The following is a 27,710-nucleotide window of genomic DNA, read 5'->3' as shown; positions in this document are numbered from 1 at the left end:
AATGAGTGGTGGGACGGTTCATTGAGTGACTCCTCCAAAACCATCTTTAGATTCTCAGACGATATTGTTGGGGTGAATAACAAGGAGACCCTTCTTCAGACTCTTCTCTAGGTCTGAAGAAGGGCTCGACCCAAAAAGTCACCTACTGCTTTTCTCCAGAGATGCTGCCTGACCCAGTTGAGTTACTCCATTGTTGGGGTGAATAACAAGGGGTGGCACAGCGGTAGAGTTGCTGCCTTACAGCGTGAGAGACCCGGGATCGACCCTGACTATGGGTGGCCTGTACGGAGTTTGTACGTTCTTCCTGGGAATACGTGGGTTTTCTCCTGGTGCTCCGGTTTCCTCTCATATCCCAGCGACGTGCATGTTTGTAGGTTAATTGGCTTGAGTAAATTGTCCCTTAGTGAGTAGGATAGAATTAGTGCACTGGTCGGCGGGGACTCGATGGGCCGAAGAGCCCCTTTCCATGCTGTATGTCTAAACTAAACAAGATAACCGAGCATTTCTTTAGTCAGAAGGAGGTGAATCTGTGGAATTCATTGCCACAAACAGCTGTGGAGGCCGTCATTGGGTATTTTTAAAGCAGAGATTGACAAGTTTTTGATTAGTGTGGGTGTCAAATGTTACAGGGAGAGGGCAGGAGAATGGGGTTGAGAGGTGAGAATAGATCAGTCATGTTCGAATGGCTGGGCAGACTCGATGGGCTGAATGGCCTAATTCTGCTCCGATGTCTTATGGTAAACACGTGTCAGATTTGAACTGGGGCGAGCTCTGTGACCATCCATTCATTCTCAGGAAAATATCCAGCGCCTCACAACGTGTGTAAGAGTCCAAAAGGTGAGATTGTCATTTACGTCGAGAAACATTCAAAGACTTTAAGAAAGGGATTTTGTTTATTTAATCATTCTTGGGATGTTAGACAAAGGACATAGTACAGCACGACACAGGAATAGGTCCATGATGTCAGTGCCAAGTTGAACTAATCTCCACTGCCTGCATGCCTTCCATTCTCTGTATATCCATGTGCCTATCTACAAGCCTCTTAAAACACCACTATCATATCTGCCTCCACCATCACCCCTGGCAGCACGTTACAGGCACCCACCATGTTCCGTGTAAAAACCTGCCCCACACATCTCCTTTAAACATTCCCCCTCTGAACTTAAAGCTGTGGCCACTAGTCTTTGACATTCACTCTGGTTTTGGCTGCCGACCTTATCAATGCCACTCATAATTAACCGAATTAAGTTTCCTATCACTTATATTAAATCCCTATTCCTGGATCACTAGTCCAAACTTTTTAATTACTGGCCGGGCAACATAAACACCTATACTACTGCTGTACGCAATGTATTTATATTCTTCAAGATTTGTAGCTAATGATGGAAATCTAACACGAAAAGAGAAAATGCTGGAAACACTCAGCAGGTCAGGCAGCATCTGCGGGTAGAGAAACAGGGTAAGGGTTTAAGATGAAGAGTTAAATGTAAAGTCTGTTTCTCTTTCACTGACCTTTTCACAAGGATGTTGCCAGGACTTGAGGGCCTGAGCTATAACGAGAGGCTAAGTCTTTATTCCTTGATACCATCTCCCACTCACATCTGTTGGATCACACAGCTGGTGAGACACCCACATCATGTCCCTGCTGGGATTGCACTTGAATGCACAAAGACCGCGCAACTGGGAAGCTACGGAGGACCCGACTCGAAGGCTTGGCGGACCGTGGAACAGGAAGGGAGTCGCTGGGGACGATGGACGCGAGGAGCTGGTAGGAGGGTGAACCAGGGTAATGTCTCCAACGCCTTCAAGGTCGGCTGCAGGGGGGCGCCCTCTGGACACAAAGATGGCCGGGCAAGGAGAGGGACGTGGATTTGCGGGCCGAGCTGTTCGCGGGCGATGGAGGGAGGGCTTGCAGGAGCCTGGGCCTTACCTGGATCTGGAGCGCGCGGGCGGACCGGAATTTGGACTTTGGAAATGGCACCAAAACATGGCCCACATGTGTAAATATGCAAAAAGAATTTCACTGTGCAGAGGCACATGATGCAAATAAAGCTTTGTTGAATAAAGTAAATGTCACTCTGCTGTGTAAGTTTGCAGACCTTCATTTGCCGTTGCATTAAATCGTGCAGCGAGCAGGGCTTTGATTGCCATCTGGTAAACCTGCAGCTGGTGCACCCACCATTCCCTGGGTCAGGCTGTGCCTCAGACTCAGTCTTCTAATGGAACTTGGACTTGTACTGACGGACAATGACTTCCTCTTCCTGCAGGGACATTTCGATGTAGTCATCAATATCGTTAGGCAGGTAAGTCAGGATTTCTCTCAGTACATCACCGTCCTCACGATTGCTATGGGCACCTGATAGTTGGGAAATCAACACATCAAAGCCAGGTGGAGAAATCTCCAGGGCCTGATGGGATCGATCCCACGGTGCTGAAGGAAGCAAGACTGCCGATTGTTGGGGCCCCAACGGAGATTATTGCATCTCCATTAGCCACGGGTGTGGTGCCACGGGTGTGGTGCCACGAGTGTGGTGCCACGGGTGTGGTGCCACGGGTGAGGTGCCACGGGTGAGGTGCCACGGGTGTGGTGCCACGGGTGAGGTGCCACGGGTGTGGTGCCACGGGTGTGGTGCCACGGGTGTGGTGCCACGGGTGTGGTGCCACGGGTGTGGTGCCACGGGTGAGGTGCCACGGGTGTGGTGCCACGGGTGAGGTGCCACGGGTGAGGTGCCACGGGTGAGGTGCCACGGGTGAGGTGCCACGGGTGTGGTGCCACGGGTGTGGTGCCACGGGTGAGGTGCCACGGGTGTGGTGCCACGGGTGTGGTGCCACGGGTGTGGTGCCACGGGTGAGGTGCCACGGGTGAGGTGCCACGGGTGTGGTGCCACGGGTGTGGTGCCACGGGTGTGGTGCCACGGGTGAGGTGCCACGGGTGTGGTGCCACGGGTGTGGTGCCACGGGTGAGGTGCCACGGGTGAGGTGCCACGGGTGTGGTGCCATGGGTGTAGTGCCACGTGAGACTGCAAAGGGCAGTGCTGCCTCCAAGGAAGAATGTGCCGAGATCACCCATTGCACATGGAACGAGCTACCAGAGGAAGTGTGAGCACCGAGTACAAGTACAATTACAAGCTGGATAGGGTGCAGAGTAGATTTACGAGGATGTTGGCAGAACTCGAGGGACTGAGCTACAGGGAGAAGTTGGGCAGGCTGGGACTCCTTGGAGCGCAGGAGGATGAGGGGTGATCTTGTAGAGATGTACAAAATCATGATAGGAATAGATCGGGTAAACGCACAGAGTTTCCTGCCCAGAGTAGGGGAATCGAGAACCTGAGGACATAGGCTTAAGGTGAAGGGGGAAAGATTTAATAGGAACTTGAGGGGTAACATTTTCACACAAAGGGTGGTGTGTGTATGGAACGAGCTGCCGGAAGAGGTAGTTAAGGCAGGTTTAAGAAATGTTTAAGAAACACTTAGACAGGTCCATGGATAGGACAGGTTTAGAGGCATATGGGCCAAACAGAGGTAAGTGGGACTGGTGTGGATGGGGCATTTTGGTCGGTGTGGGCAAGTTTGGCTGAAGAGCCTGTTTCCACAATGTATCACTCTATGACACATCTCTCCTATAGAAGGGGTTGACATACAAAGGGAAGCTGAACAGGTTGGAACAATACTAATTGGAGTTTAGAAGAATGAGAGTTGATGTTATTGAAAGGTGTTAGAAAGTGATGGTGATTGTCAGGGTGGATGATGAGAGCATGCTCCTCCTAGTGGGAGTAACAGGAACTCAGGGCATAGTTTCAGAAGACAGGGACACTCAAAGAAATGGAGAAGAGGAGGAATTTCGAAGGGGATCTGAGGAGAACGTTTTTTTTTACACAGAGTGATTGATATCGGGAACGTGCTGCCAGAGGAGGTGGTGGCATTGGATACAATCACTATATTTACGAGGAATTTAGATGGACATTTAATTAGGCAAGGTAATGAAAGAAATGGTGCCAATGTAGACAAATGGGATTAGTGTAGATGGGTAAAAAGATTGGCAATGTATAAAGGCCACATTTCTGCATTGTATGACCACTTGACTCTATGGTTCTCAATCTCTTTGAATGTTCACTTGGTTTCCTCACCTGTTGGTGCAGAGGCAGCTGAGAGACGAGGTTTCACAATTTGGAGGCTGTAGTTGTAATCCAGCAACTGGTGAAGAATTGACATTGATCTGTGCCCCCTGACCATCAACAGATGACAGAGGCTTAGAGCATTTGCTCCATGTGAGCCAAGGTTACTTTCTTGTTTTCATGTGTTCATCTTGTCTTGTCATGAGATGCTGCCCATTAGATGGGAGACTGAAGCTTGCACTTGTTTGTGCCTTGTCCATCACTGTTGACCACATGTAGCGGTGCAGCGGTAGAGCTGCTGCCTCACGGTGCCAGATACCTGGGTTAGATCCTAACCTCGCGTGCTGTCTGTGTAGAGTTTGCACGTTCTCCCTGTGACCGCGTGGGTTTCCTCCGGGCGCTCCGGTTTCCCCCCACATCCCAAAGACGTGCAGGTTTGTAGGTTAATTGGCCTCCATAAGTAGCCCATAGTGTGTAGGATGGAACTAGTGTACGGGTGATCGCTGGTCAGTGTGGACTCAGTAGGCCGAGGGGCCTATTTCAATTTCTATTCAAAATAAAATAAACTAAATAATATATTACATACACCAGCTGGACCAGCCACTTGTCCTGGACATGTGTTCGCTAGTCAGAATGCAATGTCCATGGAAGGCAACAGCTGTTGGCCTGCAGCAGCCTGGGGCTCGCCTGGATCGTGCGCCGCTCACAAGATCTAGAGCGTGGACTGGACTTTGAAAATGTCGCTCAAACCCTGTGCCTCTTGTGTGCAGTCTCACTTGACTATTTCTGTATACTTTGCTAATCGGGGATCGTGCTTAGATATGGCAATACTTTACTGAACTGTGTGTAGGGAAAGAATTTCACTGTACGTTTGCAGATGTGACAATAATGTACTATTGACCATTGGGTTAGTTTAGTTTAGTTTAGAGATACCGCGTGGAAACAGGCCCTTCGGCCCACCAAGAACACGCTGACCAGCGATCATCCTGTACACTAGCACTATCCTACACTCTAGGGACAACTTATAATTTCTACCAAAGCCAATTAACCTACAAACCTGTACATCTTTGGAGTGAGGGAGGGAACCGGAACACCCGGAGAAAACCCACATGGTCACAGGGAGAATGTACAAACTCAGTATAGACAGCACCCATAGTAAGGATCGAACCAGGGTCTCTGGCGCAGTAAGGCAGCAACTCTACCGCTGCGCCACCGTGCCGCCCTCAATACTCGACCACTGACCATTGAACATATGACGATCAAACACTCTTAACCTGACACTTGGCTTCAGATTAAATGCACAACAGATTGGCTGGCACCTGTCAGCTCTGGCACGTGATGCGTGAGCTTTTACTGTGTCCCCTCCAGTGCTTTTACTTCACTTGGTTTATCTGATCAGATACCCCGTTCATCTCAGAGCAGGTGTCATCTGAGTGGTCTTCACCTATCGCCCAGTGGAGTGTCTCCCTTCTTCTCTGCTCCGCTGCCTTTTGCTGCTTAAAATTAGGAAATGAGAATTACAAAAAAGTAGACACAAGGAATTGTGACATTTAACTAAACTAAACTAAGTATATTAAGACTCTGGAGAGTATATAGAAGAACTAGAACGCACAAAACAGATTTATTCCAAAGGCATAAATGAAGGTGAGCTGAGAGAAAACTTTAATGAGCACAGGTAAGGTTAAAAGGGTTTGAAATGAAGACGAAAGGTTTTGATAAAGTCTTTTGGTGGGTCTGTAACTGACACCATTCTTTAATTCTGGCTTGAAGAATTATCCTTGTTTCTTTTTCCACAGATGCTGCCTGACCTGTTGTGTGTTTGCAGCATGTTCTTTAAGAGGATTAGGTTAATTTTATGGACAGGTTGTTGAGACATGTGACCACCACCAGATTCAAGAACCACTTCTTCCCCACTGTTACTAGATCAATGAATGAACCGGTCATAACCAAGGATACATTCCCGATCTTCCAATCTACCTCATGGCAGCCCTTGTACATTGTCTTTTTATCTGCACTTTCTCTTTAGCTGTAACGCTGTATTCTGCAATCTGTTTATTTTTTCATTTGCATTACTTAATGTACTCATGTGTGATTCAACTTATGTATGGTCTGTTTTACACTGGAGACACACGGAACTGTAGATGCTGGAATTTTGAGCGAAACACAAAGTGCTGTAGTATCTCAGCAGATCAGGCAGCAAACTTGGAGGGCAGACAGGTGACGATTCAGGTCGGGACCCTTCTTCTGACTGATTGTGGTAGAGGGAGCAGAAAGCTGGAAAAGAGAGGTGGGTGCAGGACAAAGCCTGGCAAGTGATAGGTGGGTACGGATGAGAGGGGTTTGATTGGCAGGTGGGTGGAGTAAGTGACCAAGTCTAGAAATCAAAAGGAGACAAAAGGGGGTCAAATAAAGAGAGAGAGTGGGTGGTATTGTGGCGCGGCCGTAGATGTGCTGCCTACAGTGCCAGAAACATGGGTTTGATCCTGACTGTGGGTGCTGTCTGTATGGGGTTTGTACATTCTCCCTGTGACCTGCATGCGTTTTCTCCAGTTTCCTCCCACACTCCAAAGATGCACAGGTTTGTAGGCTAATTGGCTCGGTAAAATTATAAATTGTTGCTAGGGTGTGTAGGATAGTGTTAACGCGTGGGGATCGCTGGTCAGCGCGGACTTGATGGCCCCATGGGCCTGTTTCCGAGCTGTATCTCAAAACTGAACTAAACTAAACTAAACTAAGAAGAGGGTTGTATGGAAAAAATTGGAGGTAGAGAAATGGGTGGAAGGGAACAGGGGAGAGGGGGTATGGAACAGGGGCAGGGTAATGGGAGAAGTGGGGGGAGAGAAACAGGACAATAATAATAAACCAATATATGGAATACTAAGCACAAAAAGGAATTGGAATCTGGAACTTATTTCAAGAGAGAAGCTAAATTTTGGAAAAAGATGCAATTGAATATGTGAAAGGAGGAATAGAATAAGGCAGAAGAGTGAATGGATTATTGTTTCAGCTCATTGGTGACTTGTAATAAAGGGCCGATGATGTGGAAAATTTGATGGTAGCCTCCCATTAACACCAGTGAGGATTAGTAGTTAATTTCACGAAGGATAGACTTCAGAAATCTACTGTTAAAAATTGATTGAATTTAATTGAAAAGTACAGCATGGAAACAGGACCCTCGACACAGCGAGTCCACGCTGACTATTGATTACCCATTCACACTAGTTTTAAAAACATTTGGACAGGTACAGTGATATGATAGGTTAAGAGGGATATGGGCCAAATGCAGGCAGGTGGGACTAGTGTAGATTGGGCACATTGGGATTGGCGTGGGCAAATTGGGCCGAAGGGCCTGTTTCCATGCTATATGACTCTATGAGTTCTAAGTTATCTTTCACATTCACTCTCTGCACACTAGGAGGGCCCTAGTGAGACCACACCTATTGAGGGCGTGCAGCGTAGATTTACTAGATTAATTCCCAGAATGGTGGGATTGTCATACGTTGAAAGACTGGAGCGACTAGGCTTGTATACACTGGAATTTAGAAGGATGAGAGGGGATCATCATATCATATCATATATATACAGCCGGAAACAGGCCTTTTCGGCCCACCAAGTCCGTGCCGCCCAGTGATCCCCGTACATTAACACTATCCTACACCCACTAGGGACAATTTTTACATTTACCCAGCCAATTAACCTACATACCTGTACGTCTTTGGAGTGTGGGAGGAAACCGAAGATCTCGGAGAAAACCCACGCAGGTCACGGGGAGAACGTACAAACTCCTTACAGTGCAGCACCCGTAGTCAGGATCGAACCTGAGTCTCCGGCGCTGCATTCGCTGTAAAGCAGCAACTCTACCGCTGCGCTACCGTATAAGATTATAAACGTATAAGATTATTAAGTGGTTGGACACGTTAGAGGCAGGAAACATGTTCCCAATGTTGGGGGAGTCCAGAACAAGGGGCCGCAGTTTAAGAATAAGGGGTAGGCCATTTAGAACAGAGATGAGGAAAAACCTTTTCAGTCAGAGAGTTGTGAATCTTTGGAATTCTCTGCCTCAGAAGGCAGTGGAGGCCAAGTCTCTGAATGCATTCAAGAGAGAGCTAGATAGAGCTCTTAAGGATAGCGGAGTCAGGGGGTATGGGGAGAAGGCAGGAATGGGGTACTGATTGAGAATGATCAGCCATGATCGCATTGAATGGCAGTGCTGGCTCGAAGGGCCAAATGGCCTCCTCCTGCACCTATTGTCTATTGTCTATTGGCTTTAGGAGCAATTTTGCAGAGGCCAATTAAACTGCAAACCCGCACGTCTCCGGGATGTGGCAGGAAACGCAAACAACTGGAGAAAACCACCCACGATGTTAGAGGGGAAACGTGCAAACTCTGCACAGCCAGCACACTTTCGAGAAGTGTAGAGCGATAGAGTTGCTGCCTTACAGCGCCAGAGACCCATGTTCAATCCTGACTATGAGTGCTCTCTGTACGGAGTTTGTACGTTCTCTCTGTGACCGCGTAGGTTTCCTCCGGGTGCTCCAGCTTCCACCCACACTCCAAAGACGTGCAGGTTTGTAAGTTAATTAGACTTCGGTAAAATTGTAAATTGTCCCTGGTGTGTAGGATAGTGCTAGTGTACGGGGTGATCGGTGGATGGTGCAGTCCGTAGAAGGGTCCCAACCCGAAACGTTGCCCATACATTTTCTCCTGAGATGCGGCCTGACCTACTGTGTTGCTCCAGCACCTTGTGTCTATCTTTGTTGACTACTTTCCGACCACCCATGTTGACTACCTTCGTCCACGATGTCAGGTCAGCACCACCCAATCAAGGGCAAGTGGGGATGGGTAATAAATGCTTGCCTCACCAGAGGCCATTGCCCAAATGCATGAAGACATAAAAATAAACCCTGTGAATGTGCTCAAAGGAATAAAAAAAACCAACCTCCAGTTCGTTAAGACGTTGCTGATTTTTTCCAAAGCATCGATTGAAGTACTTCTCAGCATTTTCTACAATACAATATATCTTTATTATCATTGTACAAGGGTACAACGAGATTGGGAATGCGACTTCCATTCGATGCAATAAATTAATTAGCTAATCAACAGAAATTTAGACAACCCAGAGAAACAAAATTAGAAACAGTTAAAACAGTATAAAGTGTAAATAGGTCTGCGCCAGGTCGATGTGCGACGTGACCATCCGAAGGAGACAGTTCATGGGGGAGGGGCACTCAGCAGGACCGGTTCAGAGCAGCTATAGCTCTGGGGATGAAGCTGTTCCTAAGTCTGGAGGTGTGGGCGTAGAAGGCCTTGTAACGTCTGCTGGATGGTAGAAGTTCGAACAGACTATTGCAGGGGTGTGAGGAGTCTTTATGAATGCTGGTGGCTTTCCTGAGGCATCGTGTGTTGTAGATGCCCTCCAAGGCTGGAAGCTGCGTCCCGATAATCTTCTGAGCTCTGTGGACTACCCGCTGAAGAGCTCTCCCCTCTGCCTCCGTGCAGCTGAGATACCACACAGAGATGCCATACGTTAGGATGCTCTCTGCAGTGCAGCGGTAGAAGGTCGTCAGCAGCTGTTGGGGCAGACCAGACTTTTTCAGTGTTCTTAGGAAAAACAGTCGTTGCTGCACCTTCTTGACCAGCGCAGCAGTGTTAGTGGACCATGTTAGGTCCCCCAGAAATGTGTGTGCCCAGAAACCTGAAGCTGGACACTCTCTCCACACTGTCCCCGTTGATAAAGATCGGAGCGTGTTCCCCATTATGTGACCTCCTGAAGTTGATGATCAGCTCCTTGGTCTTAGAGGTGTTTAGGGACAGGTTGTTATCTGAGCACCAGTCCGCCAGGTTCTGCACCTCCGCTCTGTAGTGATCTCTGGCCTCTACGAGGCGCTGGATGTCTTGCAGCTGCAGGTAGCACCAGGTTATGTCGAGATTCAGCACTCCGTAGTTGTCAACACTGTTGAACAGCTCCTGGCTACATTGCCTATAAAAATGGGCAAACGCATTAAACCAATGCAGGAAGGGTCATCACGACCACTCCAGCACTTCAGAACCAGGCCCTGCTTTGTACGGAAGGTTGGTTTAAGTTGAATTCAACCCCACTATATATTTAAAGGACGGCTGAAATTTCCAATTGAATTTGGCTGACTGCTGTCACTCCAATGTTAATAGTTGTGCCTTCAGCCCCCTCGGCCTTTGTTCTGAGTTATCTGTTTACGTTACACTTTAGAGAATCAGTGTGGAAACAGACCCGTCGGCCCATCGAGTCCACGCCGACCAGCGCCACCCAAACACTAGTTCTATCCTACACACTAAGGACAAGTTTTTACCCAAGCCGATTAACCCAAAGTGTGGGAGGAAACTGGAGCACCTGGAAAAACCCCACACGGTCACAGAGAGAACATATAAACTCTGCACAGACAGCACCCAAGGTCAGCATCGATCCTAGGTCTCTGGCGCTGTAAGGCAGCAACTCTACTGCTGTGCCACTGTGCATTGGATGGTCAGTATGGATTTGATGGGCCGAAGGGCCTGTTTCCATGCAGTACCTCTAAACTAAAGTAAACATACAGTTGACTCGAATTAAGTAAAGATACTAAAGATTCACACAAAGGGTGGTGGGTGTATGGAACAAGCTGCCAGAGGAGGTAGTTGAGGCAGGGACTATCCCAACATTTAAGAAACAGTTAGAAAGGTACATGGATAGGACAGGTTTGGAGGGATATGGACCAAACGCGTGCAGATGGGACTAGTGTAGCTGGGACATGTTGGCCTGTGTGGGCAAGTTGGGCTGAAGGGCCTGTTTCCACACTGTATCACTCTATGACTCTATACTTTGTGGCAGTATAAGCTGTTGAGGTGGGAAGTACAACTGTGAAGCATTATAACAAAACACAAATTGCTGGAATAGTGGAGAATTGTTTTACGCACAATGCTTTGTGTCAACACATTTCCACGATCTGCTCCTTAACTCTTTTCATCCCATCAATCATCTCCACTAATCCACTTTCTACTGGGACGAGGCTGTGTCCCTTCCTTAGTGCAGCTGGACATGGGGTACTCATTGAACATTATGCTTTCTGCACATCACGATCAATTATCTTTAATTAGCACCGATCTCTGCATTGGTGACATTCTTGTGCTCAACCTTAACTCCACATCAAACATGGCACAGTGGCGCAGCAGTAGAGTTGCTGTAATAATGGTTAAATACACAACAATGCAGTTGTGCATTTAATCTGAAGTCAAGTGTCAAGTTAAGAGTGTTTAATTATCATATATTCAATGGGGACAGCACGGTGGCGCAGCGGTAGAGTTGCTGCCTTATAGTGCCAGAGATCCGGATTCGATCCTGCCTACGGGTGCTGTCTGTACAGAGTTTTACATTCTCCCTGTGACCATGTGGGATTTCCCCAGGTGCTCCAGTTTCCTCCCACATTCCAAAGACGTACAGATTTGGAGGTTAATGGCTTGGTAAAATTGTAAATTGTTCCGAGTGTGTCTATAATAAAGTGTGTTAGTATGCGGGGATCGCTGGTTGGCGTGAACTTGATGGGCCAAAGAGCCTGTTTACGTGCTGTATCTCAAAAGAAAACTACTTTATCAGGAGGACTCAAAGTGCTGGAATAACGCCAGGTCACGTAGCATCTCTGGAGAACATGGACAGGGGACGTTTCAGTTTGAGAGCCTTCTTCAAACTTCTTCATCCCAACTCGAAACGCCACCTATCTATGTTTTCCAGAGATGCTGCCTGACCTGCTGAGTTACTCCAGCACTTAGTGTCCTTTTGTGTATTAACCAGCACCTGTAGTTCTGTGTTTCTACTTTATCAAGGCCTGTTTATATATTTCCCTATCATACCCATTTATCAACATTTGCATAATTTGTTGATCTACCTTGCGGCTGGTGCTTTAAGTGTTCAAATACAAAACCTTTAGTTTAGTAAATTTAGTTTAGAGACACCGCAGAGAAACAGGTTCTTCAGCCTACCATGTGCACGTCGACCATTGTTCTATGTTAGCTTACTTTCTCATCCACTCCCTACACATTAGGGGCAAACTTACAGAGGCCAATTAACCTACAAACCCATATGTCTTTGGATATGGGAGCACCGGAGGGAACCGACATAACAGGGTGAATGTGCACACTCCACGCAGAGAGCATCCGAGGGCAAGATCGAGACCCGGGTCTCTGTCGTTGTGAGGTAGAGGGTCTACCAGCTGTGCCACATAAATTACATTTTACCCATTTTTCTTTAATTTGGTTGAAAGCTGACTCTTAGCCCCAATGCACATATATTAGATGCTGAAAAGACACAATGTGATGAACTTAAATAAGAACTGTAATTAACTACTTTGGGGCATAAGCATGATAAAAGACATAAAAATGCAAAATTGCTCACCTGAAATCATTCTCGGCATGCTCCAGGAACATCAATGCTTGACTATAATCCTTTCTCTTCATATTCCATCGAGCAACCTCGTGCAGGATCAAGGCCGTTAGAAAAACCTACTACCAAATAAACCTAGAGGGCAAATGAGCAAAAATGGGAAATCTGTCTGCAAAATCATCAGGCAATATAACACGTTAAAGTCAGGGGGCTTTTAGAAACACAGCACGAAAACAGGCCCTTCGGCACACCGAGTCCACGCTGACTATCAATCAACCGTTCACACTAGTTCTATGTTATCCCACTTTCTCCTCCACTCCCGACCCACAAGAGGTAATTTACAGAGGTCACTTAACCTACAAACCCGCACGTCTTTGGGATATGAGAGAAAACCAGAGCACCCGGAGGAAACCTACGTGGTCACAGAGAGAACATGCAAACTCCACACCCAGACACCATCGGAGGTCAGGATTGAACCTGGATCTCTGGCACTGTGAGGCAGCGGCTCTACCTGCTGCACTGCTGTGCCAGGTTGTGGGGTCAAAGTCTTTCTCCAGAGAATGGAGCACAAGATCAATTATGAAGGATTGGATTAATGAAGAGGAAATCTTGCTTGACTAATCTTCTGGAATTTTTTGAGGATGTAACAAGTAGAATGGATAAGGGAGAGCCAGTGGATGTGGTGTATCTGGACTTTCAAAAAGCCTTTGACAAAGTCCCACACAAGAGATTAGTGTGCAAAATTAGAGCACATGGTATTGGGGGTAGGGTATTGACATGGATAGAGAACTGGTTGGCAGAGAGGAAGCAAAGAGTAGGAATTAACGGGTCCTTTTCAGAATGGCAGGCAGTGACTAGTGGGGTGCTGCAAGGCTCGGTGCTGGGACCCCAGTTATTTACAATATATATTAATGCTTTAAACAAGGGAATTAAATGTAACATCTCCAAGTTTGCAGATGACACAAAGCTGGGTGGCAGTGTGAGCTGCGATAAGGATGTGATGAGGCTGCAGGGGACTTGGATAGGTTGGGAGAGGGGGCAGATGCATGACAGATGCAGTATAATGTGAATAAATGTGAGGTTATCCACTTTGGTGGCAAGAACAAGAAGGCAGATTATTATCTGAATGGTGTCAGATTTGGAAAAGTAAGGTGCAACGAGACCTGGGTGTGCTTGTACATCAGTCACTGAAAGTAAGCATGCAGGTACAACAGGCAGTGAAGAAAGCAAATGGCATGTTGGCCTTCACAGCGAGAGGATTTGAGTTTAGGAGCAAGGAGGTCTGACTGCAGTTGTACAGGGCCCTGGTGAGACTGCACCTGGAGTATTATGTGCAGTTTTGGTCTCCAAATTTGGGGAAGGATATTCTTGCTATTGAGGGAGTCCAGCATAGGTTCACCAGGTTAATTCCCGGGGTGGCGGGACTGACATATGATGAAAGAATGGAGCTCTCAAAATCGGTCTCCAACAAAGGCCACCAACTCCTTGATGTTAGGCCGCAGTGCGGAAGGAGATACGATACGGATAAAATCGCATCTCCGGCGCCTTCCATCACAGTGAGGAATGTGGAGGAGTCAATGTGGTGGATCTTCATGTTAAAATGTATTGTGTGTGTCCTGTTGCTTTTTATTGTTATGACTGTATGGCAAATGAAATTCCTCGTATGTTGCAAAACATACTTGGCTAATAAAGTATTAACTGTGATTGTAAGAGATTAGAAAAAGTTTCCGCCGCCCCCACCCCCACCCCCCACATAAAACAAGCTAAAGAACACTAAAAACATACATTTAACACATACTACTAAAACACAAAGAAGGGACAAACAGACTGTGGGCGAGGCAGCCATTGCTGGCGCCACCTGGTGGAACCCGCATTGGTCCATTGTTTCCTGTGGAAGAGGTAATAACAGCCTCTTCCCCTCTGTGATCAGACTTTAAACTGTAGACTTTAAAGATACCGCGTCAAAATGGACCCTTCGGCCCCCCGGGTCCGCACCGACCAGCGACCACCCCTCACACTGATCACATCTTCTCTGTACTCTTTGACATTTCTACCCTGAGAGAAAGATTCTGACTGCATCTCTGCCTCTCATAATTTTATATACTTCTATCAGGTCTCCCCCCAGTTCAGAGAAAAGGTTTTACAGTCAGTGGAGCCAAGACAAGAACATTTCACCAGTGGGTCAAGACTTTAGAGATACAGAGTGGAACAGGCCCTTCGTCCTACCGAGCCCGTGCCGATCAGTGATCACCTCGTACACTAACACGATACCACACGAGGGACAATTTAGAATTTACAGAAGCCAATTAACCTACAAACCTGTACATCTTTAGAATGTAGGAGGAAACCAGAGCACCTGGGGATAACCCACTCAGTCACAGGAAGAACGTGTAAACTCCATACAGACCCGTGGTCAGGATCGAACCCGAGTCTCTGGCGCTGTAAGGCTGCACCTCTGCCGCTGTGCCACCGTGCCGCTTCTCAACTTGTACTTTATTCTAACATTCTTATTCAAAGGTAGCACCTTCAGTACAAGACACCTTCCGTTGTGCGCTGAATAGACAATCTGTCCTTCAAGCTCAAGTTTCTGCTTCCCACTAAGAAATATCATGAGAACGCCCCAAAGAAAACTCAGTGGTAGCATTTAAGCACCTTCTTAAATTCCTAGTAATAACCAACAGGTTAGGAGTTCTGAGATGATTTAATATCTGCTTACGGAAATAGAGTCATAGAAAAAATAGTCATACAGCATGGAAACAGGCCCTTTGACCCAACTTGCCCAAACCGCCCAACATGTCCCATCTACACCAGTCCCACCTGCCTGCGTTTGGCCCATATCCCTCAAAACCTATTCTATCCATGTACCCATCTAAATGTTTCTTAAATGCTGCAATAGTGCCTGCTTTCTATTTCTCAACTACCCCCTCCGGCAGCTCGTTCCATACACACATCACTCTATGTGCACAAAAAGTTACCCCTCAGATTCCTATTAAATATTTTCCCCCCTTGCTTTAAACCCATGTCCTCTGGCTCTCGATTCCCATACTCTGGGCAAGAGACTCTGTGCATTTACCTAATCTAATCCCCTCATGATTTTGTACACATCTTTTAATCACCCCTCATCCTCCTGCGCTGCAAGGAAGAGTCTCAGCCTGCTCAACCTCTCCCTATAGCTCAGGCCCTCGAGGCCTGGCGCCATCTTTGTAAATCCTCTGGTGCACCTTTTCAAGCTTGAAATACCCACCACTTTTTCACCTTCAGGTAGATCAATATTTTCAACTCTGTGGTTTGTAGTGTTGAAGTATTTCTCTTCAAAATGTTCACCTGAAAGAAAGATCAGAAATGAGAAGGGTGCCAATCTGGAACTTTGTCCCAGTTTGTCCTCCGGAGATGCTGCCTGACCCACTGAGTACCTCCAGCACTTTGTGTCCTTTTTTGTGGACCAGCATCTGAGTTCCTTGTGTCTTCAAAAATGAGTTAGTGAATAATTCCATGGCAAATGTGAAACTTATGTTCCCAATGTATCCAGCTTGCTTTTTCAGCAATGAGGACACCAATCTGCTCCTCAATCTCAGCTCTCAATCCCAATATCTGCTCCTTCAGAAATTCAGGAGCCTTCACTTCCAGGAGAAATTCTTCTTCTTTTACTTAACCACTCCTCTCTATAGATTTTCTTTCTTTTTCTGCGTCCGTCTGGCTTGTAAAGTATCTGTGATACCTTAACCCAATGTGCGGAATGCTGATGGAAGTCTTTCCTCTGTGCTAGTGACTTTCATGATTTTGTACACCTCTATAAGACCACCCCTCCAAGGAATAGAGTCCTAGCCTGCTCAACCTCTCCCTGTAGCTCAGGCCCTTGTCCCCTGACAACATCCTTGTAAGTAATGTTTAATTATTAATATGTTTATGGTGTTATGGGTACAACTGGTGAACGGATGTTGTGAATGGAGGAATCAGTTGTACTAACCTCGCTTGGCCAGTATTTCTGCCCCTTTCATGATCCTGGAGGTCAGATCCATCTGCCTTCTTTCACCCTCATTGATCTGAGTGAACCGAACGACCCTTTGCAATGACAATTAATCTCTCTTGACTGAAGTGCAGGAACAGGCCCTTCGGCCCACAGTGAAGGTAGCAGATAGTAGATCTTCCTCTGCGACCAGCATGCAGTCGCCACACTCTGGCACCATGCAAATGAATGGCGGACTAGGACTTTATTCCATGGAGCGCAGGTGGATAAGGGTGATCTTATAATGGTGCTTCAGATGGAGTAATCCTGGGACAGAGGCCAAGAGCTTCAGAACTAATCATACCTGAGGTTGCTGTGGTAACTTAATGCGAAGCAGGAGATCTTCAGAGCTGACATCGACACTCTCTGGACAAACCATCATCTCAACAGCTTCTACCTGCTGCAGTGATGGAAGAGCATAAACAATCATCAAGGTTTCCAGGTCAGTTTTTTGTCACATTTTTGAACAGTGAAATTCAGATTGCCATAGTCATACCAATAAAGAGCAACAAGACACCCAAATAACTTTTTAACACGAACATCCACCACAGCGACTCCCCCACATTCCCCACTGTGATCGAAGGCAAAAAAGTTCAATCTTCTTCCCTTCTTTGTTCTCCCGCGGTCAGGGCACTCGAACCTCCACGTCGGGGCGATCAAGCTCCCGCATTGGGGGGACCTCAGCTTCCCGCGCCGGGCGATTGGACTCCCGAGTTGGGGCTGGTCAAACCTCCTGCAGCTTGGAGTTTCCCGACATCAGTCTCTACCCGAGACTGCAAGCTCCTCGATGTTGAAATCCGCAGGCCGTGTTTGGAGCGCCGATCCCAGGCAAGGGATCGCAGGCTCCGATGGTAAGTCCATGGCCCCGCAGTGGGGCTCAAAGTCGGTCTTGAGCAAGGCCGCCAGCTCCATGATGCTAGGCCGCAGAGCGACCGGAGATACGGTCCGGAAAACAATCGCATCTCCGGCAAGGTAAGAGATTGAAATAAGTTTCCCCCGACCCCACCCCCCACATAAAAAAAACCAGAGAACATTAACACATACTTTTTAAAACACACTAAAAATAACAAAAAAGACGAAAAGATACAGACTGTAGGTGAGGCTGCCATCGCTGACGGAGCCACCTGCCATGCGGAGGACACAACGTGCTGTAGTAACTCAGCTGGTCAGGCAGCATCTCTGGAGGACATGGATAAGTGACATTGCAGGTCAGGACATTTCAGATTCAAGAGGAGTCTAACATTGTGTAATGGGCCATTTTAAACATTGAGGACCTGAGCTATAGGGAGAGATTGGTCAGGCTAGGGTTTTAGTCCTTGGAACGCAGGAGGCTGAGGGGTGATCTTATAGAGTTGTATCTATAAATATGAGGTGGATAGGGTGAATGTACAGTCTTTTTCCGACCCAAAACGTTGCCTATTCATGTTCTCTAGATATGCTGCCTGACCCACTGAGTTACTTCAGCACCGTGTGTCGTTTTGTGTAAATCAGCATTTACAGTTCCTTGTTCTATATTATTAGCAAAGTGTTGATTTTGTTAAGAACATTAATTCCTTCAGTATTTTCATGGCAGGAACTCGATCCAAAATGTTGCTTGACCTGCTGTGTTCCTCCAGCACCTTGTTTTTTGCTCATAGTGTTGGGCTCTTTGATCTATCGAGTCTGCACCAACCATCAAGTACTCATTTAAACTAATCCTGCACTGAATCAGAGCATCCGGGGAAAGTCCCTGTGGTTACGGGGAGGATGAACAAATTCCACCAGAATTTAGTTTAGTTTAGAGATGCAGTATGGAAATAGACCCTTCCGCCCACCAAGTCCACACCGACCATTGATCGCCTGTTCACACTAAATTATTCCACTTTCTCATCCACTCCCTACACACAGGAAGGAATTTTGTCGAGGCCAATTAACCTACAAACCCGCACGTCTCTGGGACGTGGGAGGAAACCGAAAGAAACCCCACGCGGTCGCAGGGAGAATATGCAGACCACCACAGACAGCACCCGAGGTCAGGGGCGAACCTGGGTCTGACGCTATGAGGAAGCGGCTCTACCACTGCGCCACTCACAACAGAGTGCAATTGTTCACCGAAACATCAGATCGACAGCAACTTTCGTTTTCACTGGTGCTGCAAGGGGAATCACAAGCAGAAAGTCCCAGCCATCAGTCAGATAACACTTCTCCAGGAAGGGTGGAGGGGGATGGGGCAGTGATACAAACACTAAACAAACCCAGACATTAAAATCCCTCTAATTCAATTCTTCCCTCTGGAGAAGTTTAACCTGACCTTGTTACAACTTCTGTCCCTCTCTTCCCCTCCCCTTCCCAGATCTCCCTCTATCTTCCTGTCTCCACCTATATCCTTCCTTTGTCCCGCCCCCCTGACATCAGTCTGAAGAAGGGTCTCGACCCGAAACGTTGCCCATTCCTTCTCTCCCGAGATGCTGCCTGACCTGCTGAGTTACTCCAGCATTTTGTGAATAAATACCTTCGATTTGTACCAGCATCTGCAGTTATTTTCTTATACTATCTTTTGTTACAGCTTCAAAACTATAATGTGTAGATTATACCGAGAAGCTTTAAACTTTGATGGCAACAGTTATGTTTTTCTAAGGGAAGTTTATTTTCCCCTTTATCGTTTTTCTCTGCATCTCCCATTCAGTTCTAGACAAATCAATCCCTACACCTGATGGCTGTTTGTTTAGTTTACTTTAGAGTTAGTGTGGAAACAGGCACATCGGCCCAACGTGTCCGCGCCGACCGGCGATCACCAAGTACACTAGCACTACCCTACACACTAGAGGCAATTTACAATTTTACTCAGGCCAATGAACCTACAAACCAGCACATCTTGGGTGTGGGAGTAAACTGGAGCACCCGGAGAAAACCCCACGCCGTCACAGGGAGAAGGTACAAACTCCGCACAGACAGCACCCTTAGTCAAGATCAGACCCGGGTCTCTGGCCTATAAGGCAGCAACTCTACCACTGCACCGCCCTAATTCAAAGTAGTTCAAAGAGAAAATGGATGGAAGAGAAGTGTTTAAAATAGATATTTTAAAAAACAGTGATTAAATAAAATTCAACATTAGTTTAAGGATTCCGTCTTTTGATCTTGAAAGGGCACTGGATAAGAACACTCATATCCTCTAGCCTCTATTTTAGTCAGCAGTCGAAGAATCCGCAGCATTTCATAACACATTTCAGCTTCTCGGCTGGCCTTGCTCTCTCTAAACACACTCGTTCCCAAGTGAAAGTAAAACTAACTTGCAAGGTTTTTAATCCACTTGCTTTTAGTTTTGGAATGAACCACTATTTGAATAATGTGCAAAAACACGTTACAGAGGGATCAGCTTAAGAACCTCCTCAAGGAATGCCAACTTTGAAGAAGTTCTCTTCCTCTCTCAGATGGGAGCTCTACAAGATTTTCTCTCTCCTGTGATTCCTCCTGCTCTCCAAACATGTTTTAAACCGTACTAGCTACCATAGCCATGTGTGTTTTCTCGGTGTTTGCCTGTGCCTCCATCATGTGCCTCGGGGCTTCCAACTCCGGTTCCTGTCCTCCCAGTTCCCACCCAACCCAGATTTCAGGTACCGACAGTCCATCGACTGCTTCTCAGCTCCCCAGTCTAAAGAAGGGCCCCAACCCGAAACATCACCTATCCTTTATCTCCAGAGATGCTGCCTGATCATTTGAGTTACTTCAACACTTTGTGCCCTTCTTTTGCTTAAGAAGTTGTTCTTCTTTTCCTTTACGAACGTTTTGCAGTTGCCACTCCCCAGCATCTAGGTGACGTTTCGGGTCGAGACCCTTCTTCCGATTGAGAGTCAGGGGAACAAGAAATATAGACAGTACTACAGAGAAATTAACGCAAGATATGCAAAACATAACAATAATCAAGTAAATGTGTGGTGCACTACCATGGGTAGCTTACAACCCAGTGGTATGAATATTGCTTTTGCATGTCTTCTATTCATTTCTCCTAAGTACTGCCTATCTCTCTCCTTCGCCTTTCCCTTCTCAGTCTGAAGAAGGGTCTCGACCCGAATCGTCACCTATTCCTTTTCTCCATAGATGCTGCCTGACCCGCTGAGTTACTCCAGCCTTTTGTATCTGTCTTAGGTTTGCAGGGATATGGGCCAAACAGGCACGTGGGACTAGTGTAGATAGGGCTTGATGGTCGGCGTGGGCAAGTTGGGTCGACGGGCCTGTTTCCACGCTGTATAACTCCATGACACATTGCTAAAAGAAACCTGTGATTGGAAATAAAAATAATTTGCTGAGACAGTTAGATCCTTTTTCCCAGAACAGAAAAATTCAACACTAGAGGTGTTTAAAGGTGAGGGAGCAACATTTAAAGGAGATGTGCGGGGCAAGTTTTCTTTTTACACAGAGGGTGGCGAGTGCGTGGAATGCGTTACTGGGGGCAGTAGTTGAGGCAGACATGATAGTTCCATTTAAGACACGTTCTGATAGGCACAGGGGTATGCAGGGAATGGAGAGATATGGATTATGTGCAGGCAGGTACAAGTTCGTCTTGGCATCATGCGTCGGCACAGACATAGTGGGCCAAAGGGCTTGTTCTTGTACTGTACTGCTCTAAGTTCTATAATTATTCAATTCTTTTCAGTTCATATTTCTGAACACATTCGCAGATGAAGTGTTTTGCAATTTGGAAAATCACAATATCGGTGGTTTTCTGGGAACTGTAATGTGAGGGTCATTAATACATGGCACTCACCTGGTACAAAACATCATGTAGGACGTAGGCACAAAGTTACCCGACAAATAGGGTACCCCATTGCATACAATAGACTTTGTCTATGGAACTGATGCACTATAATGCAGAGAATTATATTCTGCACTCTGTATCTTCCCCTTTTCTCTATCTATTATACCCGAGTTTGACTTGATTTCATTTATGTATGGTGCATCTAATCTGTTGGATAGCATGCTTTTCAATGTACCTCACTCAGTACATATGACAATAATAAACTTACACCTACCCAAGATAAATAATGCAATAGTAGCATTTCAAGGACACGGATATTTAAAGTGAGAGGGACATGGTTCTGGGCAAGTTCCATTATGAGTTAAAGTATAAAATCACAGCCTCAACCAAAATATCACCTATCTATAATCTCCAGAGATACTGTCTAACCCGCTGAGTTACTCCAGTTCTTTGTGTTTTTGTTGCAAGTACAAAATGTCTGGTGAGATTACACGGGTTGCTGGAAAACGTGGAGAGACAGTAAATTTTAAGAAGTTTTCTCTTGGGACTCGCATCCTCAAAAGCATTGTCAAATGATATTTTATCCAGACAGCCATTAACTCAGAATCAAAGCATTTATTACTCAATATATTTTATTTGATAATTTTAAACTCAAAGAATTATGCCCAGGAAATTGGATTTAAGAATAGGATACTATTTAATTTAGTAAAATGACAAGATTGTTGTCACTAAAACAAAAGTTAATAAAAACAACACAAGCAAAAGGGAGACAGATGAAAACTTTAAAATAAAAATATATAAATCAGAAATGGACTTGGAAATAACCAAAAAAGTGACCAATGCAGCCAGGCTGATAAATTCAAAACCTGGTCTTTTGAAGAAATAATTTCCAAAACAATAATTGATTTTACAAATAAATGGATGGGATCCATGTCCAAGACCTCTCAAAAGGACTGCCTTAGTTTCACAAGCAGCACTTGAGAACATGGGCGGTGAAAGAGAAGGATAAATCAGCTGAGTTTTGCAGTTCAATCCAGTTAAGTGCTAACAAAGCATTTCTCTATAAAATCATCAGAGTTATTGCTGAAAATTTGGCATTGTACACAAAGTTGCATTCCAGTAATACAAAATACATTTTGTTCAAAAATAACATTGCAACAATTTCTATTTAAATTCTCCTGCTGAATTGAAAGAAAAATTCCTACTTTTACATTTTGAAACGTCAAACGATTTGCAGCAGTGCCTTTGAAGATCCGTAAAAATTATGTTTGATCAAGCGCATTCAGGTGGCAAAAACCACACCAAACGCCCCCAGTTGTCAGTGTTTGTCCTGTTTCTGGAGCAAAATCGCTGTGGAGCTTAGGCCTGAAGGCAACGACAGGAAACGCAGCACAAAATTTCAAAGTCATTTTGGGACGGCAGTCACACTCTGGCTACTGAAGAAAGCAGAAGAGACATGGAGGTCTCAGCGCTTCTTGTGCATGGCAAAACGCTACTTGAACAAATACAGGTCTGGGAGCGAAATCCCTCAGATAAACTCAGGTAAAGCTTCAGGTCGAGGTATGGATAATCCTTGGCATGTATATATGGGCTGACTTCTGCATTTATATCTAACTTGGGTAGCATTCATTGTAAATACTTAATTTGTAAAACACCACCCTTCATTAGTAAGATGCTCTGTAGAGTCAAACTTAAAACACTGGCTGACTCACGAAACCAGAGCAAGATTGCACGTCATAAAAATTATGTGACTAGAGGAATGGGTAAACAACCTTTAGCACTGATCCAAATCTATCTGCAGCAATTTAGTACCTTTAATGGTAGTATTCTCTAATTCATGGGATAGACAATGCACTGGTTTCGCAAGCCACTGTTCTTAACAGGTCCACAGTTCAGTATACATGAAACCAAAAGCCAAGAGAAACCAAATAAACGGTAACTCAATTGCCAAAGACGATCGCCCAGTACACATGAACAGCCAGACCAATGTTTGCTTTACACATCAGCACCAAGTTTGAGTACAAACATTGCTGCCAAAGCAAATGTCTGCATTTACTGCTAAGGTACAAGAATAAAGAGTTAAATTTTACTGATAGTAACTCGAAAAGATTGAAGGAATAGCAGAGGGTTTTGGTGCATTTTATAAAAGTGATTTTGGCAGTCAAATCATTGACCGTTAAAAACTAAAGTTGATGAATCACCCCAAAAAGGCAGACATTCTGAAAAAGGCATGAGGCACGATTCAGGGACCAGGTTCCAGCACTGGTTGCTTCGATGCTTGACAATTATGAGGTAGATTGCTGTGAACCTTGTAGCCAGGTCTTGTACTTGATAACGACCTCCCTTTCCTCCTCCAGGGTCATGTCGAGGTAGTCCTCTTCATGTTCAGGGATGTCGGCCAAAACCTCTTCCACAATTTCACGCTCTTTTCGTTTCTCTTCTGATGGCTCTGTCAAAGATGCAAGTGAAGAGCGAAAGATACTTGAAAGCAGAGTATTACAACAGCAAAAGGACACAAAGTCTTGGGTAGCTTACAACCCAGCAGTATGAACACTGAATTCTCTCATTTTAAATAACTTTTTCTTATACTCCCCTCCTTGTCCTCCTCCTCCTCCCTAGTCCTTTTTACCAGTTCCTCTGCTCTCCACATTGTTTCTCTTGAGACCAGACATTCCCGAGCCATCAATGGACCAACCTGTCTGGAGTCATTTGTGGCCGGCTCCGATTGGTGCTGGTCTCTTCTCGCCTCCAGTTCTTCACCTCTCTTCCCCCCACCCCCCACTTCAGTGTGAAGAACAATCCCGACATGAAATGTCACTCAAACAACTTTCTCTCCGGAGATGCTGCCTGACCCGCTGAGTTATAACAGCACTTTGTGTCTATCTTTGGTATAAACCAGCATGTACGGGTCTTTGTTTCTACATTTCCCACATACATGCACAATGGATTTAAAAGATTGTGTTAAAGGACCAACAATGGTCTTTGGTGCAATGATGCCATCTGCACTCTTGGGGGAGAGGCTGCCACACTGCAGGATACCAACAATCCCTGCATTACAGTGGAATTTACCAATCACCACTTAAAACTCTGAGATATGGATTAAAACTATTTGCTCACAGACAGTTAGAATCCTTTCCCTATTGGAAAAACAGCGCCTCATATTTTGCTTGTGTAGCTTACAACCCAGCAGTATGAACGTTGAATTCTCTAATTTTAAGTAACTTCTACTAACACTCACCCCTCCCCCCTTCCTCCACCCTATTCATTTAGCCACTTCCACAGTTCATTACATTGTATCCCTCTTGAGATCACACCTTTCCTAGTCATTAATGGGGCTACCAGGGCACCTCCCTGCCCGAGGTCATTTGTTGCCAGCCCTACTTGGCCCTGGTCTTTTTTCGCATCCAGCTCGTCGCAACCCCCCCCCCCCCCCCCCCCCATTCCCTACTTTCAGTCTCGACCCGAAACACCATCTATCTTTTTTCTCCAGAGATGCTGCCTGACCCGCTTAATTAATCCAGCGAAGATAGACACAAAATGTTGAAGTAACTCAGTGGGTCAGGCAGCAACCCTGGTGAAAAGGAGTAGGTGACGTTTGAGGTCGAGACCCTTCTGCAGACTGAGAGTCGGGGAGAGGGAAACTAGAGTTATGAAAAGGTATAGAACAGATCAGAGCCGGCACCGATGGCCAAGGAAAGGTGGCGCCCACAATGGTCCATTGTGTCTATCTTTGGGATAACATAGAACTAGTGTGTACGGGTGATCGATGGTCGATGTGGACTCGGTGGACAGAAGGGCCTGTTCTCCTGCGGCATCTCTAAACTAAACTATAAACTGCAGATGCTGGAAAAAATCAATTTAAATAGAAAATTGCTGAAAATCCTTATGAGGTCATACAGAATCTGAGGCAGTGAGAAACAGTTAATGATTCCGGTCAATGACCGTTCCCATTCGTTAGAATCCATGATGAAATCAGTATTTTAACACAGTGCTGATGTAGAGAGATTTAATTTGAGGGCAATTACAAGGACAGAATTGGAAGACTGCAGAGAATGGAAAGGGGCAGTACGAGGTCATGGTGAGTTGAAAACACGGATTTAAAAACTGATCAGAAACAATAAAAACTTGGCATTGCCTAACTTGAGAGACTCCGTACACTAACAAGCATGAGGCTGATGTGAGGGAACGGGTGTGCATTGGAACATAGACAGCAGAGCTTGTAGTGAGTTTGTGGAGGCGTTGGACAGGGATTTCAACAACAGGTAGGACAAAGTGGACCTATATTAGAACTGGGAATAGGCAGTCATAGCTATGGCATGGAAATCTTCTCTGCATCTGACCGAAAGACATTTTTGTTGTTTGTTTCCCATATTACAAGTGTAGTTCAATGAAAAATGATTCAGTGTTTAGTGAAGGGCTTTGGAGGTCAGAAAAATCATTACGCATATTGATCTCCCCTTCAATACTTTTCACACATTCACCCTCTGCCACAGGCGGCTCTGCTTTGTCAGCCAATGTATTCTAATCACCTTCCACGTCCATGTCCTCGGGCGAAGATGAGGAAGGGGGTGAGTTAAGCAGACTTGAAGGAAGGAAGCCACCGTGATCCATCAATGCCTGGACAGCACGCTCAATGTTGCCGTTAAATCTCCTCAGGGCAACCTCAGCAGCAGAAGGGTCGAAGCCCAAGAATGACACCTGCACATATTTTTGAAAACAAAAACAGAAGACGTTATCAAATGGATTAGTTGCAATTATACATATTGATTAATTTTGGCTGTATCCCGAATGAAAATAACTTAGAATTTGTTTTTATTTCCCCCATTTGTATTTCCATATTTGGTTAGCATCTTCATGAAACGGCATTAGAATCAGAACAGTAGGGCACTAAAAGGGACACTTTAGCCCAATTTCTGTTTAGTTTAGTTTAATTTAGAGATACAGTGTGGAAACTAGCCCTTCAGCCCACCGAGTCTGTGCCAACTAGCAATCCCCCTAAATTAACACTATCCTACATACACTAGGGGCAATCTAAAATTTTACCAAGCCAATTAACCTACAAACCTGGATGTCTGGGAGTATGGGCGGAAACCGGAGCGCCCGGAGAAAACCCACGCAGTCACAGGGAGAACGTACACACAGCACCTAGTCAGGATCGAACTCGGGTCTCTGGCACTGTAAGTCAGCAACTCCACCACTGTGCCACTGTGCTGCCCAATCTACAAGGTTTTCAAAGACAAATGACCCTGACCCTTGGTGTTAAGATTTTTTTTTTAGATTTAGAGATACAGCGCAGAAACAGGCCCTTCGGCCCACTGGGTCCGCGCCGCCCAGCGATCCCCGTACACTAACACTATCCTCCACCCACTAGGGACAATTTTTACATTTGCCCAGCCAATTAACCTACACACCTGTACGTCTTTGGAGTGTGGGTGGAAACCGAAGATCTCGGAGAAAACCCACACAGGTCACGGGGAGAACGTACAAACTCTGTACAGACGGCGCCCGCTGTAAGGCCGCAACTCTACCGCTGCGCCACCGTGCCGCTTAAGTGTGCACTTTCTCTCTCACACCGTGAGGGTTTCCCCCTGGAGCTCCAGCTTACACCAATAAAGAGTTAAAGTCATAGTCATACAACACAGAAACAGGCCCTTTGGCCCAACTCATCCGTGCCGACCAAGGTGCCCCATCTATGCGTGTGGCATTTGCCTGCTTTTGGTCCTTATCCCAATGGCCCCTGACCAATCTGACTGCCTGTGCCAGTATTGGCACAGATGTGGTAAACGGCAGATCCATCTCAAGATCGCAGCACATTGCACGGAAACCTTTGCAGTCTGCATGCTGGTTGATGTCGTCTTTAAATTTGCAAGAAAACGGCGGGTTTAAAGTCCGGAGGAGGTAGTTGAGGCAGGTACTATCACAACTTTGAAGAACCATTTGGACAGGTACATGGAAAGGACACGTTTAGGGGGATATGGGCCAAACGGAGGCAGATCAGCCTAGTTCTGATCTGTCGGTCAGTGTGGGCAAGTTGGTTTAAGGACCTGTTTCCACGCTGTATGACTCTATAACTCTATAAAACAGAAATTCCACTTGTTTGTGCAAATTGTGCTAGACTTGAAAACAGAAGCACATACCTGATTAATAGTTTCTTCAGAGATTTCGATACGAGTACTTGGGCCAGCTTCATTATCTTGGTAGAAGAGCTCAGAGCTGTACTGCAGTATCTAATCAAATACAAGGGTCATTTGTCAGGGCCTTGTCTAAAATTACAGCACAGCACACCTCAGCCGCTAGCAAAGCTTTCAAACTGCATGCAACCTATTATTTATAAATCTGCCCACAAGAGTGCTGCTTCATCTTTGGCGAAGCACTAGGAGAAACATAGAAAATAGGTGCAGGAGTAGGCCATCGGCCTTTCGAGTCAGCACCGCCATTCAATATGATCATGGCTGATCATCCAAAATC

General features: G+C 46.0%; 2 protein-coding genes across 2 annotated transcripts in view; both read right to left on the bottom strand.

Moving 5' to 3' along the window:
- Window positions 1-2,216: 2,216 nt before the first annotated feature.
- LOC144607046 (uncharacterized) lies at window positions 2,217-20,038 on the bottom strand. Its single transcript, XM_078423611.1, has 11 exons — window positions 19,994-20,038; window positions 16,812-16,907; window positions 16,469-16,577; window positions 15,746-15,825; window positions 12,514-12,620; window positions 9,977-10,095; window positions 9,055-9,122; window positions 5,498-5,611; window positions 4,128-4,225; window positions 2,448-3,085; window positions 2,217-2,356 (listed from the first exon to the last, which is right to left on the bottom strand). The coding sequence occupies exons 1-11, from the start codon at window positions 20,036-20,038 to the stop codon at window positions 2,217-2,219; spliced, it is 1,614 nt and encodes a 537-aa protein (XP_078279737.1).
- Window positions 20,039-21,913: 1,875 nt separating this feature from the next.
- nub1 (negative regulator of ubiquitin-like proteins 1) overlaps window positions 21,914-27,710 on the bottom strand; it is a 38,605-nt gene continuing 32,808 nt past the window's right edge. The window contains exons 13-15 of the mRNA XM_078424364.1: window positions 27,380-27,469; window positions 25,772-25,940; window positions 21,914-23,691 (exon numbers count right to left, since the gene is read on the bottom strand). Coding sequence (XP_078280490.1) covers window positions 23,528-23,691; window positions 25,772-25,940; window positions 27,380-27,469 — 423 coding nt within the window. The 3' untranslated portion in view covers window positions 21,914-23,527. The remainder of the gene's footprint in view (window positions 23,692-25,771; window positions 25,941-27,379; window positions 27,470-27,710) is intronic.

This window comes from Rhinoraja longicauda, chromosome 2, assembly GCF_053455715.1.
Source record: "Rhinoraja longicauda isolate Sanriku21f chromosome 2, sRhiLon1.1, whole genome shotgun sequence".
NCBI classification, from domain to species: Eukaryota; Metazoa; Chordata; class Chondrichthyes; order Rajiformes; family Arhynchobatidae; genus Rhinoraja; species Rhinoraja longicauda.
Note: the sequence above shows the minus strand (reverse complement) of the source record. Positions and strands in the feature narration are given on the sequence as shown.

Coding starts and splice junctions, on each gene's coding strand:
- LOC144607046 (XM_078423611.1), bottom strand. CDS start 20,038: ATGATGGAGGCACAGGCAAACACCGAGAAAACACACATGGCTATG. Junction 16,578..16,811: donor AGTTACCACAGCAACCTCAG/GTATGATTAGTT, acceptor AAGAGAGATTAA/TTGTCATTGCAAAGGGTCGT. Junction 2,357..2,447: donor TGGGGCCCCAACAATCGGCA/GTCTTGCTTCCT, acceptor CCCAACTATCAG/GTGCCCATAGCAATCGTGAG.